The sequence below is a fragment of the Gadus chalcogrammus genome, chromosome 1 (genome assembly GCF_026213295.1).
Source record: "Gadus chalcogrammus isolate NIFS_2021 chromosome 1, NIFS_Gcha_1.0, whole genome shotgun sequence".
NCBI classification, from domain to species: domain Eukaryota; kingdom Metazoa; phylum Chordata; class Actinopteri; order Gadiformes; family Gadidae; genus Gadus; species Gadus chalcogrammus.
Genome location: NC_079412.1, coordinates 15,790,902 through 15,806,151, shown reverse-complemented (window position 1 = coordinate 15,806,151; position 15,250 = coordinate 15,790,902). Strand labels below are relative to the sequence as shown.

General features: G+C 44.7%; 1 protein-coding gene across 6 annotated transcripts in view; it reads left to right on the top strand.

Annotated features, from left to right (window-relative positions):
- Nucleotides 1–15,250, top strand: part of rerea (arginine-glutamic acid dipeptide (RE) repeats a) — a 130,222-nt gene that overhangs the window by 41,610 nt on the left and 73,362 nt on the right. For all 6 annotated transcript variants that reach the window (XM_056591720.1, XM_056591696.1, XM_056591711.1 and 3 more), the window contains one exon: nucleotides 13,167–13,698. In XM_056591720.1, coding sequence (XP_056447695.1) covers nucleotides 13,311–13,698 — 388 coding nt within the window. In that variant the 5' untranslated portion in view covers nucleotides 13,167–13,310. The remainder of the gene's footprint in view (nucleotides 1–13,166; nucleotides 13,699–15,250) is intronic.

Here is a 15,250-nt window from a genome sequence, read left to right as displayed (position 1 = left end):
TAGCAAGCCAGCGAGGCACATTATTGACACAATATTCTCATAAGGATGTACAGACTAACACCGCTGAAAGGCTCTAAGCGTAGCCTGTTACCATGCCGATTTATTGCTAGTCCACACAGAATATATTGACTTATTGTCACTCACTCATTTGATTAGTTGTGCATGTGATTCTCCTTTTCATTTGTCGCCATGGCAACGTGAATGGGGGGGGCGGCTGACTCTCCCTTCGAACCAGTAATAAAGCAGTGGAGCATCGCAGACGATCATATCTGGGAAACCTCTTCCTACACAGGAATGGATGTCTTCATCCCTCAACGTATATCATGGGCACTTGTCAGCTCAGCTAGTATCGGCAGCTAAAGCTGTTTGACAGTCTTTTCTCTTTACAGTTGGTGCAGCTGCGTGGGAGTGTTGCAGCCTAACAATTCCCCTTTGATTCTCCAGCTTGGCTGAGTGAGATTTATCTGTATATTTAGCCCACACTGTGGGCTAACAACTGCATTCCTTTTGTCTGAAAGACGACCAGCTCAAAGCAGCCTGCTGCTGTGGGTAAGCGAGGGCATTATGGGAGCACCTTTCATTTAATCTATTCTGATTCAGTCAGATTCATCAGCGGCCTTGTTCTTCTCAAAATAATGAGGTAGACGATAGGGATTGCCTTGGGCAGCATGAAGGGAGAGCTTCTCTGAACCGGCAAATCATTCTATTTTTTTTTCTGCGTGTCAAAAAGACTGGCTAATGACTTGGCTTGATGTGTGTCAGTGTTTTAAGTTAACTCCGCTAATTCCGAGCCCGATCTAATGGGCTTGATTGAGAAAGCTGCAGTAGTCGATCGGAGCAGGAGGGGACGGGGGGACGGGGGGGGCGTAATTGTTTCTGCCGGCATCCTTTTCCCTCTGTTGTAGATATGAATGCATGATCCAGATATGTTAACAAGCAGAAACCGAAAGGTGATGTCCTGATAACCATGACTGGTTCCTCCTGATCAACCTGCCAGATTACGCGACGTCTTCAAGCTGGTCCCAGACATTACAGATAACAAATGTTTTACCCACTGGTTTCCGGCTTGGCGCCGATGATTGTTGACATGCAAATCACACGTTGATAACTGAAAATCTGGAGGAAAATGACATTGTTTGTACCGTACCGTATCTACAATGGTCTGCTAGAAGACAAAGATAATTTAAGACAACAGATGATTATAGTTTTGATGTGGGATTATTGGACAGCAGTGTTTGTTCAGTGCCGTTTGCTCTTTCTCACAAAGGGCGGTCATTTTATCCTTTGTTCTTCAAACTGCATTTAATATATTTGTAAAATAGATTTTTCTATCCATCCAGTTTGACATCCTCATCCATTCCTCTGCTTGCGTCTATTGTCGCAACCACACACTATATCAGTTTGCAGCTTTGCCTGTGCAAGTAGTCTGCACCTTATCACGACCTACTAGCGCTGAGAGCGACCTTATTTGTTTGTTTGATAAAAATCCAAACTGCAGAGTTCTTGCAAGCGATAAAAGAGAGACAGGTTGTGTTAAATAGATGTTCCGCTGCAGTGCTGATAAAGAACAACGAGGAAACTCATTTCTTTGTTTGAACACATTTCTTGTCCTTCCTGGGTTAATGTGTGACTCTTATGTCAGGGGGGGCCAAGGCTGGACATCTGTCTGCTGCTGTTCTCTAGCACCCACAGGCCCTCGTGCAGAATGTCTGCTTTGCCAATTTATCAACGTACCAGTTTGTTATAACTTACTGTGCCACTTATCTAGCTCTTGTAACGTACACTGGGGCTCACAAAGGGGGTGTAAATCAGCAGGATGCAACACAACAAGGGACCCTGAGGAGCAACCGCTGCCATCATTTACCTTTAAAAATGTTGTCTCTCTCTATCGCTCTTTCTCCCTCACAAAGTCCCTCACTCACTCACTCACTCACTCTCTCTCAGCACATCATTTCATCCTCCAGATACTCCTCCTGATAGGGCTTTACAGAGAAAGGTATTCCACAGGGACTGCTGTTGAGGGATTGCTGCCGTCTTGCCGTGTGCTGATTAAAGGAACACTTGAAGATAATCCTTTTGTATAAACGGCTCTTTGTTGTCATGCTGGTGGTAGTGGTTGGGTGACTAAAGCCATAAAAAGCCATACTGTTCCATGATGAAATGGCGCAAGTAGACTTCCCCAAGGTTATTGGTGTGCCATGGGATTTATATATACATATATAAATATACATGCTTGCATGCGTTTGTGCGCACAGTATTTACAAATCCAAGTATTTGTGGTTCACCATCACATATCGATGCTGTCTGCTATTTATCAAAATGAGAAATGTAAATCACAGTATGTTGAATTATAATTACTTTATCACTGAAACTCAATGTTATGACGTGGTTGGCTTCATGCTTAATCAGGGCTGGATACATATTGGGAGTGACAGCCATAATACAGGTTTAAATGGCTATGGAATAAGCTCATGGGATAATATTTCAGTTCTACCTTTCTTGACCCTTGGCCGCATCCCTTACCCTATTAAACATGGATGTGCTAACACGCACTCAGTTAAACAACCCTGATGAGGCCATCCTTACTGAATGTGCACAGATCCATTTAGGGAAATGGCTGTGCCCGCTGAATGGGAAATGCTAGCCATCTGCCGTCCGTGCACTGCACTCACTGCATTTGTTTTAGTCCTGGTTCTTTGAAGTTTTGTTTATTTTAGCCGCGAACGCTAGTTTTTCTAACAGACTAAATCAGCAGATCAGGTTTAGCGGTTGGCTCCTTTCCTCCCCCCTTTCCACGATCAACACGGTTTACAGACTCGGTCCTGAATGCTCACTCTAAGCCATCATAGAAACGAGTATGAGTATTGAAGTATTGCAGTTGGAGCAGACAAAATAATTTGACGTTTAAGGGATGAAAAGGCGCTATTATTAGTGTCACGTTGTTATTGTAATTCTAGCACAATATTTTTTATTATACTAATTACATTACTGGGGCTGAGATAATGGAAGGTGGTGGTTTTATTTTTTTTCCAGATTGAATCAGGTGTTGATGAATTATTGGTGTATATAAATGATGTTGACATTGTCTGGCTACTAGATTATCGTTTGTATTGATTAGAAAAAAACGGCATCTGTTTGAGTAATTACAAAAGCAAATACAGATGTTTATAGACCCTCCCTCCTTCATCCAGTTCATCTAGATGCGATGGCCCTTGTGTTTGTAAAAACCGATGGTGTATTTATGGAGCACTCATTTAAGTAAATACAAAAAATGTAAACAGAACTCTAATGCTTTGCTCTAACTACAACCACCTACCAAAACCTCAGAACTGCCCTTTTTCTTTATACGTGCTCCTTTTCATCTTCCAGTGCTTTCTCCCCACTGGCTTTTTTTTATTTTTTTATGTCATTTATGTCATGCAAGATTTATTGTGAATGTGTGCATGAATGCCTGCTGCAATGAAGCCATCACACTATAAAGGTAGAAGATCTATGTGTCAGCTATAACATCTTATCGTAGCAGAGTTGATCTAGATCAATAATTCAGTTAATTAAGTGGCAGGCTTAGATCTTTCCCTTTTCTCCTCCTAGTCTCACAGTCATGTATCTGAAAGACTAGGATCCCAGCGAAGCAGACTAGCTTTCAGCCTCCTTTCCTAGAAAAGTATTAAGTGAAAGCTCCATTAGAGGCAGAGCATTACGGCACAGCTCATTTAAACACTGATCTAGATTTGTGCTTGAATCATCCTGTTTACGTTTTGCAAGATGGCCCGAGCAAAAGTAATTACGTTCTGCTTTCAAGCACCTTGCTTTTGGTTTCCCAGTAGTCCTCAGTCATTTCATTTAGGTTCCCAAGGCTCTGTGGCTCCCTCCCTATGAGTTTGCTGAGTGGCATGCGCTAACATCTTGCTGTTTTCCCTAGGAAATTGGTGGGTAAACACTGCAGAGTCCTTGAAGCACTTCCCATCCTTGCTATTGGATTACCAGCTGCCTCCTTGGGTCTCATCTGCCCAGATGAGTGCCAAGATCAATGGAGCTCTTAGTGCAGAGCTAATTCGATCAGGACTGGCTTTGCTACTGCTGATCACAGATACTTTTTTTTGTCTTGGCGCAAAATGAAAAAAAACTAACCAAATCAAGTAAAGCCTATGTCCAATAGCCCATATCTTCAGCTCTTCTCACTATCCTAGACTATCTATTAGGTGGAACCTCATGCTCATTATTTAATTGTTGTGTTGGCCTTTAGTGATGTGGTGTGGGGATGGAAAAGGCGGTGTAAAGTGAGCTCTTTTGCTTAGTGTAGTGATGTAGTGATTCGCCTCTTCCTGACAGAACTGGCATCTAAAGCCAATAATTTGCTTTCAGAAGTGATGAGGTGTCTCCTGCTTTCAACCGTGAGCCATGGGGAGATAATAAGGTTGAAGGGCACATTGACCCTCTTGTTGTAGAAAGCGAAAAGCAGACTCTCCAGTACACCCTAGTTCCCCATTAATTATTATTTGATGCTAATGAGTGTGTGCGTGTGTGTGCGTGTGTGTGTGGTGGTAGTAGGGCTTCTGTGCGGGGCGTGTTATGAAACACAATTATTCATTGCAGCGATTTCCCCTGACGAGCCATGTCTCCCCTCCCCTCCCCTCAGGCTTGGCGAGCAGAGGCCAGGTCTGTCACTTTAGTGCAGTGGGCTAAGACTTCCCCTCAGCCTTTTAAAGAGGGGACAGGAGGGAACGTTGTGAAGGGCGCCATTTGCCGGTGTGATATAGGAGTAGGGGCGGCAATATACGTACGGGTCTGCTGAAAGAAAGATTGGAGAAAGTCAAGGCACGTCACAGTCCAGCCGTTTATTGGCTGAGCATATAGTCTGACCAGCACTGCAAACACAGTCACGCCGGGCACTACTTATTTTCCTTTCTGTAACGTGCATGTGCTTCAATGGCTTACACATGCTAAACTGATACATGTGTGTACACTCGGATGAATGTAGCAGTGTGGCAAACACGGATCGTCTGTTGTTTTATAATCCCTGTCAATGACGTGGCCAGGCATTTTAACAAGGCTGTCCGCAGACCTCCCCTCCCATATTTTCCGCTCACCGTGGCGTTGTGACAGCGGGGACACCGGGGGCTGATTTCCTATGCATAAGCGCGGCATATGGTGTGCTTACACACAATAGAGGCGAGGGATTAGTCAACGATTGTATCGCATAAAACATGCTTATGGAGTGCTGTTGAAGAGGCCAGGGAGCTCACGTCCACCGTCGCACTACACGCAGACCTACTGTCTTCAGTTTAGATATCCCGGTCCGTGAACATGAAGTAACGTTGCGATAATAAAATATCTGTCCTCTAATGAAATGCTAATGTTATTCATTCTAAGTAGTGCTGTCATTGTCGTTAACGGCAGCCCATGGACAGCTGTGAAAGGAGGAATCTGCTGAGTTCAGGCTGCCATGGTGGAAGCTTAACATTAACATTCCGAAAATATCTGCGGTTCATTCGCTACAACAGGGCCAAGGAGCCGGCTGTGTTCACCTTTTAGTTTAAAAACAGACTAGCAGCGTATCACTCGCTGAGGCCGTGTTGTGATGTGTCGCAAAGTGCTTTTGCTGGGGTATTGTTGTTGCACAGCCAAGCATGCATTATGTGATCTAATATATTACAGTTGTTTGGAATTATGAGAGGGAGGAGGAGGGGGGGGGGGGAATCACTGTGTTAGCTAGAGGCAGAGCACACTATCAGTCAGGGATCAAGTCTGCGTTTCACACATGAACGGTTGTACTTAATCCGCGGGGTTGCTACTGTACACCGCTTAGAAACGAGCCACCGCGCTCCAACCAGCCCAAAACCCCATTCTTCTGAGATCTGTGGCCTTTATTATTTGAACTTATCTGTTTGGCTAAATATAATGATTGAATCCTATGTGTTGTGTGGTACAGCCTCCTGCAGAATGGCCTTGTTTATGCAGTCTGCAAAACAATCTTTAGGGTCTACCTGCGTGTTTGTGACCATGTGCTGGACAGACTTCAACTAACTAACCCTGCTCTAAGAGGCCCAGGTCCCAGTCACTGCATGTTTTATGAGCTGTCTGGAGAGGATATGGTAGCTGTGAGCTCAGATGCTTCTTGTTCAAACAGCCATTTTTTCCCCGTACCACCCCATGGCAATATACCCCCGTAGGGTAGTAGTATGTTGTAGCCAGGGTCTGCTTTTATTTATTTGTGTTTTATATCAATATCTGTGATTCCTTGGCATCCGTTTGTCTAAATGTGTAAACGACACATTACAAAGAAACACGTCTTACAAAGGCCAGTGTTCACACGGAATTGTCTATTTGCAGTGTTTACACTTTGACGTGTGAGTTATAGCACTGGATAGGTAAGCCAAGGCTGGAGTTAGCATGGAGGCCAAGGAACAAAAGAGGCGGCTGCACTGAGTTGACCAGTGATCCTCTCATTGTTTTCATTTCTAAAATATGAAAGTCATAATGACTGGTGAGGTGGTGTTTAGTGGTCGCAGAAGAGGCATCCGTCTCTGAAACGAAAGCCCTCCCTAATTAACGGTAAGCCCATCCCATGGTGTATTTGAGTCGATTTGATTCTGGCCAAGGCTGTTATGTACTTTTCAATGAAGGGATTGTTGTTTCCCCCTACCCCAGCACCAACCCCTCGTGCCTCCCGACCATCTGTTCAGGGAATAGAGCACAACCGTGAGGCTAAATAATTTAGGGGGGGGGAGGGGGGGGTGAATAGTTTTGCATGCTGACCTAATGGCTTTGTTACTCCTTAAAGACACTTTACGGTGTCTGTGTTGTCAGCGTGCACCTCTGGGCTGTCTTGCCCGTCACTCTAATCTATTTATGCTGGTTGCGTTGTGTGTCGGCATATCATTCTAAATGGCAAGGTGATTAGAATAGCTGGAGGATGTGGGGCAGCCATATTGAATTAATTCCCGCCTGCAACAATCCTCATTTGGTCCGCTCGTTGGACTGGATTGATGGAGAGGACCATTAGGCTGATGGGCATCTCGGGTATGTGAGCATCTATTTGATTGCTGAAGATCACTTGTAGTGATACATGATTTTATTCTTTATATTGTAACATTTCGAGAGTGCCAGCATTGTAAACCGATGTAAAAAAATCAAGATTGGGCAGCACTATTTTATTAAATTTGACGGATCTGCTTTGCGTTTAATTATATGAAAAACACACTTTGTATGCATATTGTTTTCCATATGGGAATTAAATATTATTCATTAGATGCACAACTTGTCAGGTCAGATAAAGGCTGCGTGGATCTCTTTCTCTGTATTTCTGCGTTGCCTGAGCAGCAGGATTTGAGAGAAAGTGAAATGCAACTGGTAATATTTACTATAAACTGCATCAGTTTCTCATAAACTGTAAAAAATATATTAGGAAATTGGGCAGACCAGCTGCTAGGCCTCAAAATATTAAAACTATTGAGGTCACTTTCCTGATCATGCAACTTCCATGCCTCTTTTTGGGATCTTCTGTTTTTTAGGCTTCTTCAGCTCATCAATACTGGAAGCTGATCTCTAGTGGCCAATGATTGCATTTTCTCAAAATGTCATACTTTACAGCAAGGGGAAAAATGTGACAATGAACAACCCTGCGATATCCCCGAGGAGCTGTGTCAAAACATAATGCCCTATGAAACAGCTAGAGGAGCAGCAATGGCCTCAGCTCAAGTCCAGCCAGGAAAAACATGGCAGGCAGAGGGATGCTTGTTGTGTTGATGTAGCGGGTATTAGAATCTGTTAAATGGCCCTGCTCACAGCCCTTGTAGATAATAGACATTGTGACATGTCGGGCAGCTTTCTCTGCGCCATTTTGGACTCACACAGAGAACACACACCCGCTGAATACCAAAGGGTTTAACAATACATTAGAGATTGTGAGGTCTTAGTATTTGACAATGTATGCTGGATTTTTCTCTTACAAAGCTAGGAATGTTGAGTGATTCAAAGATTCATACTTTGCTGAAATATAATCCATTGCAGGGTAAACATTCTAGATAACGGTAGTTCGTTGATCAAAAATGTCCTTATTGCACAAGAATCCCTTGCAGACATTTTTTCTTAAGGCAGGTTTCAGTGTACATGTGCTCAACCAATCCAGAGTTGTGTTTTAAAATAGAGCCTTTGTGAGCACAGCTTTGGCAGAGCGAAATGCTGTGGTTACTCATCAGTGAATTGCAGAAACAAGTGGAGCAGACAAGTGTCTCTGCCCTGTTAGTCACCAGGGAAAGCAAGCACAGAGAGGGGCTCAGAGAATAAAGGCGTGCTATGATTTCACCAGGTAAGACAAAACAGGGGGGCTCTTATGAAGTGGCCTCCCCCCTACCCTTCTGCGTCTCCAGCTGAGCCTTTCAGTGGGCTGTTGTTTCTGAGGGCCTTGGATGGCAACTTAGATTAGATCTTACTGAGTAATGGGTAGGAGCTATGGGGGAAAGCCACGCGGCTCAGCCCCCTTCCAGGCGCCACACGCGGCTGAGGGTCCGCCTGGTTTATTCGGTTTAATTTGAGTCGCCCCCGCTTTGTTAATAACCCTGTATGTATTCATGCTAATATTTTTCTCTAATCTACAATCATGCAAGTATTTGATTCCATCCTTTTTGCAAAGCCTCCTGCTAAACCCTTGCCAATCATATTCCGCTACTTCATGATTCTCTGATTGAATGTGCCGTGAATTACATTTAAATCTTGGCCCCAAAAAAGAGTTCACGAAGAATTTTATGCAGCCGATTTATGTATGTCAATCCATACAAAAGATCCATAGTCAAGATCATTAATTACAAAATGTTGTCTGGGGCATTTTTAACTACCCAAAAAATCGTAACAATTTAGATGTTCATCAAACAGGTTATATTTGAAACTAGCGAGATATTGGTGCATTTTGGTACATGATGTGGGAGTGATTAAATAAATGAAACATCTCTTTTTAAAAAGTTAATTGAGTCACAAACTGTGTGGTGGATTTTTCTCAGGCCAAAGGTCCCATTTAAGCAGGCATCAGAAAGAGAAATGTATTTGAGTGGGGGGCCGCGGGCTGCTAGCCCTTGACTCTATTACAGTAATGTAAATGGTGGATTAGGTGCCAGTGGCAAAGAACCCCCCCTATCCCCCAATTCCCTAAACTCTCCACAGCCAATGCCCCCACCTTTTCTTTTCCATTAAGACAGCTGGTATCTTTCAAATGTTCCCGGCCCGGTGATTGATGTGTAATAGCTCCAAGCCTCACCTGCCCCCTCACCACTGTGTTATTCATTGTCGAAGCAGCCAGCTCTGCTTTCAACAAGGCAGTGGGCGGAAAAACCTTTTTCTTTTGCCTCTGTTTTTATTTTCCTCTGCCATCAATACATTATGACTTTTAAGTACCAGAATGTTTAGACTCTACTCCACAAATAATTTGCATTTCCATTGACTCCTTTTGTTCCGCTTCAAAACAAACAATTGCAGGCACCAAACCACAACAATGAGTGTATATTGGCCAAATAATTAACATGTTACCGATAATGACCCTGGTTACTTTACTTGCTGAAGTCTGGGCATGGCAGGACAAAATATACAAATACAAAGTACAAGTAAATGAATGAGAATTGAGCCCACCCACGCCGCCTACCCAAGGCGAATGGCCTTTTTCCCGCAATTGATGGGGTCATGTCAGTTGGGAGTGATGAGATAGGTGTCTCCAAGTGATTTGGAGAGAACACAAGCCATGGGTCAACAGCAAATGCAGTTTATGTGTGATTTTCAGCATTGGCCCTTAGCGTATAATTTTTTCTTAAAAGATGTGACAGAATCTAAGTGAACATCAGTTTTTCAGATCTTTACGCCAAACTTGCATCATGGTCTTCAGGGAGATGGGCTTTATGATCCTACCTAGATTCCTGGCCTAGCTCATTCTCAACTGGATTTGTGATTGAATACTGCAATTTTGGTGTAATTTGCACTGGTGGTTATGAATAATATTGTTTACGTTTTCCAAAGGCTTTCAGTGTACAGAAACCATTTATGAGACCTGCTTACCAGGACTACATATGTCTTGAATGTCTTTGAAAATGTTTGTGCACTCCGGGGCTGAGTTTTAAGTGTAAAAAATAGAACCAGACATGTCGACATGTGCATTAACTGAAGAAATGTGTGCAGGTGTTCGCAAGAAACAACACACGATATTGTGAATATTGATTATCTTGAGAGCATTCTAACAAGGTGGAGGTAATTGATACATTGAACCCGCTGGTTCAACTGCGAGGTGGTTTTGTATGAGATTTTTCACACTTTAACTTTCAGGTTACAAATTTGCTTGAGTACCTGCAACAGTGTCATTTTTTAGTTTGGGTATAAATATTCTTAGCGTAATATTCCGCAAAAGATGTATGTAAAACCATACACACTAAATAGAAAGTAATAAAGTTCCTACAAATACCATATGTATCCACGACACCCTGTAAATACATAATAAGAGAGCATTTAAACGGTCACATAGTGTCCGTATGCCAAACAAGAAGTTGAGGTTGAAGAGGAGAAGTGAGCGAGTGGATTCTTGTTCCAGACGCAAAAAATACGAAAGCACGACAAGCCTTTCATACCAAATGTTTTACACTCCTCAGAGGCTTCTGATACTGATTAGTGCCGAGGCTGAGGTGTATTTTAGGCTCACACACATGAGCCTGGCGAGACCCGAGGGAAATTAAAGCTGTGATATTAACGTTAGACTTATCATTGTTTTTTTGATTGCGACGACACCTCCCAAGCCCTGCTGTTTTTATGCGTGTATAGACGAGGAAAACCATGTGTTCTGGCACAGGTGGGTGCGCGTGTGTGTGTGAGGACACTCAAGCACATTGTGCCTTCCAGTTTCACTCCCTGTAAGTGGCAGCCAGCAGGTCGCGAGAGTGAGTAACTCATCATTAGGAGTTAAATAAGGCCATGAAGAGCTGCAGTATTTAATCAGGCAGGGGTGTGTGTGTGCATTCAAGTCGATGACAAGAGCAGCTGCCCTGTCACTTGGTGTCTGCTCACGAGATGGCAGGCCCTGCCGCTGTGGAGCGCCATTGTCAAACACGCCTCAGTGTGTGTGTGTGTAGTGTGTGTGTGAGTGTGAGTGCGCAGAGACAAGACTGACTGACTGCCGTGAGCCCTTTCTTCCATTTTCCTTCGGCCCTCCCTACATATTTCACTGTCATCAAATATTTGCACATCTACTTGCAGACATGCTGAATAATTTTCATTTAAAAATCTCTCACTCTCTCTCTTTCTACTCCCCCCCTCCCCCCCTCCCCCAACTCTCCTGGGCCGCTATCACAGCCATGGTAACACGAGTGCTGATTGCCAGGTCTAGCCCCTCTGGGAGCTCTAATAGCTATTTCTAGTTAATCTGTAGTAGGGGGAGGAAAAAAAGCAAACACTGGCAGAAGTGTGAGAGCTTCGCTTATGTGGGCCTCCTGTGTAGTGCCTGTTCCCGTCTATGCCAGTGTTATGGGAGACTGCCATCGTGTTTAGAGAGGAAAGTGGTAGCTGGCCACTTTTGAGGGAATGATATTTGTGGAAAATGGCAGCTATCATTGTGAGCATGAGACTATATCCATAGCCTTTGATTTGATATACTCCCCCATACGATATTCCTACGATATATGCTAATCCCAACAGATCACACAATACCAACAAACGTCTGCATGTTTTAATGTTCTGGTCAATACACTGGACAAGCGGTTTTACTGTTGCAGCGGTTAGGATTGATTTTACTCTGAAGACCAGTGTCATCCCTTTTTAAAATGGAGAGTCTTTAATTCTTACGATGTAGTTAAATGTAAAGAATCATTACATGTTATCTTACGCCCATTATCACATATCTTTGAGATATAACAGCCCAGAACCTGGTGAACTGTAAATGTCTGCAGAGATTCCAGTGCGACTCCCAATAGGCCTAGCTTGGCTAGTGGTTGGCGAGCCATATTTACCATGTTGACTGTCTGTGGTTGGCTTACAACCACTAAACTTCAGTGTAATGCGGTCCCACCCGTGACTATGTTTAAATGAATTCCGTAAACCCATGCAATATCTATTAAAACTAATTTAATCTCATTTCAATCACAACACATGCAAGGAATGACAAGGAGCCATGTCTTAATCATATTGTTTGTGAAAATCGATACCGCAATATTTTGAATTGCCGTATCTCTACTCCCTCTTGGTGCCCTTTCTCTTTCTCTGTTTTTCTGTCTTTCTCTTTATGTGTATATCTATCTGGCTCTCTTTCTGGCAGCTTGCCAGTGGATTGCTGTATTCTCCCCTTCAGAGCTGTCACTTCACATTAGCATGCTGATGACTGTCAGCCAGGGCACAGGGCTGGGGTGAGCGCTGTCCAGCCAACCAGATCACACGCGCAGACACATAAATGCATACACACAAACACGCACTCAGACACACACTTGCACACAAGCAAAACACACAGATGAGTCAAATTGCGCCGTGTCCTGTGACAGCTGCTTACCAGAGAGGCTTTCTGGCTAGCTAGATGGATAGATAGCTATTTAGCTCTACTGTCAGGCTTTAGAGGTGGGCGATATAGATGGAGGAGGCGCAAAAGCCTTTCGACACACTAGGTTTGAAGAGTCCCACTTTCTTTTAAGTCGTGTATCTTCTGCCAAAGCAAATAGCAGCCCCCTCTCAAGATTCCCGCCCTCAAGGTTATTGTGTGACAAATAAATGCAGCACCCCTCCCATCCCCCCTCTGCGTTTCTCATGTTCTCAAGCTCCTTTTCACTGGCGATTGGTAAGACTAAGCAGAACTGGCTGGCCTAGGAGGCTTGAAGGTTGGCTTCTTTTGATAGAGTGGCTCAGTGCTCCCCAGAGTATACACGCCTTTGGAGGGGAGAGCCAACAATTACTGTAAGGTGAAGAAGAGACGGCACAGCTCATCGCCTGACTTCCAGCAGCTAATCTCCCTACTCCCCCCTGCCGCCCCCCCCCCCCCCCCCCCCTATCCGCAACAGTTTCCCTAGCCACTAAATATGACCTTTATATTACTTGCTACTATATTGCTTGCAAGGAAATGTAGCCCTGCTCTCAAAATCAATTATCTTGATGGTTATTGAACACTGACACTAATTGTGCTCCATCCTTCTCTTCATATCTGTCCACCTCTGCAGCTTTTCCGGAACACTGGGGTTGTTGGTGTGGCCAAATTTTCCCTGGATTTGACTTTTAAATTCAGAAGACTGAAGCCCAGGCTCACAGTCTACCTTTCACGGAGGCCCAGCCGTGAGAGGACAGAGGAAGGCACGTGGCGGATCATGACGTCCGACAAAGACAAGGAGCGAGAGAAGGAGCGAGACAGGGACCGGGACCGTGACAAGCGCGAGGCCGGCGGCGGCGGAGGCGGCGGCGGCGGAGGCGGCGGCAAGTCGCGGAGACACGACGGCGACCGCGGCGAGGGCGAGAGCTCACGGCCGCGACGCAGCTGCACATTGGAAGGTGGCGCAAAAAACTACGCCGAGAGCGACCACAGCGAGGACGAGGACAACGAAAACGGGATCAACGGGGCCGGCAGCGGCACAGCGGAGGACGGGGGCAAGAAGGGCAAAAAGAAGACGCCCAAGAAGAAGTCCCGGTACGAGCGCACCGAGAACGGCGAGATCACGTCCTTCATCACCGAAGACGACGTTGTTTACAGACCCGGCGGTGAGTCCCAGCTACAGCTACCAGATAGCACAGTAGCTAGAAATGGCAGCCTGCCCAGGGATGCAACTTGTTTGAGTTTCTGCTTTATATGTTAGGTTGTAATAATTCTAACACACGCTCATTTATTTTTTCCGGCCAGTCGAAATATGGCAAACATTTGCTTTCTTATTTTGTTGGATGATTCAAATCTGACGGTTTACAGCTCAGTGTTTCCTAGATACAATTCCACGGGTTTTGAAAGTGTAGCTCTCCAACAGCTTAACTCCCCCAGGTCTAAGTCGCAGACATCACACAATCAATTCAAAGTGGACTTCCATCGTCCTTATCTAGGACTAAGTCAATCGAGCAAAGAGGTTCTCGGTTAGATGATGGCGATTGTGCGCCATGATACAGGTGGGATGGGGTGTAAACGCTAGCTTTCAGATGGACACTAGGCTATGTGGCTTTGTTGTTTTGTGTTTGCATGTGGTTATCTCTGACATTTCTCTCGCTCTTGCCCTCTCTCCTGCTCTCTCCCTCTCCCCCTCCCCCTCCCCCTCCCTCCCTCCAGATTAGTGCTAGTTCTCCTAAATCATTGCTCCCACAGCTTTCCATTTATCTAGCAGCCAGGGAAAGGTCAAGTAGTGGAGGATGGCTGGAAGGAGTGGTTTGTTGTACATAACTTACAGTATTTATTGGGGAACATTATAGCCAGTGTGTTCAGTTATCTTATTCTAGGGCTATCTACTCCCACCTGCTCACATATATAAATAAACTACGTATGAATGCACACCACCTAACCTGCTACCAGCAGACTTGGGCTATAACCACACTGATACGTTTTCATTGTAAGCAGTATTTATAAAATGAAAGCAACCGTTTTGCACCATTTCAGAAATAATCTCAGTCCTGGAAACGCATATCATGTGACCATCACATTCACTGGGCATGCGCGTCAACAGGAAGCAGAATGTCCTCTCTGCGGTTGGTTCCTTAGGTGCCGAAAGTACTACAGAGGAAGAACAGCAATGGAGAAACCATCATCCACTTTTACATTTACCACTGGCAGGCGTGGTTGATGTTGTTTGGGCTTCTTCCGGTAAATGGTCAGATGGTAGGGCTGTGATAAATCAGGAAAGGACACGTTGTTACTGAATCAGGAAGCCAACACGGGTGTTGCAGCCCATCCACTCTAAAACGCAATCCCAGGGTTTTCAAACCAAACCGGGCTCAGCAGCGTTTTCAAAAAACTCTGTTATAGGGGATCTAAAACACGGGAGTAGTGTGGAGGCAAAGCGTTAACGTAGCAAAGTAATGCGTTATAAAAATGTGTTAGTGTGGATGTGGTCTTATCTTGCCGGGTAAATTAACTCTGAGTTTGTGCGCAATTGGAGGTCCAAAGGCGAAGGCAGGCACATTAAACCAAATCCTCGATTCTTCTTTATTCCCTTAGACGCTCCCTGACATGCACTCTCTCTGCATTTCATCTTTAATAGCAAGAGCTCTGCCACTTTGTTCTACACTCGACCTTGCAAAGAGAACGAGGGAGGGAGAGAGAGAGAGAGAGGGGGCT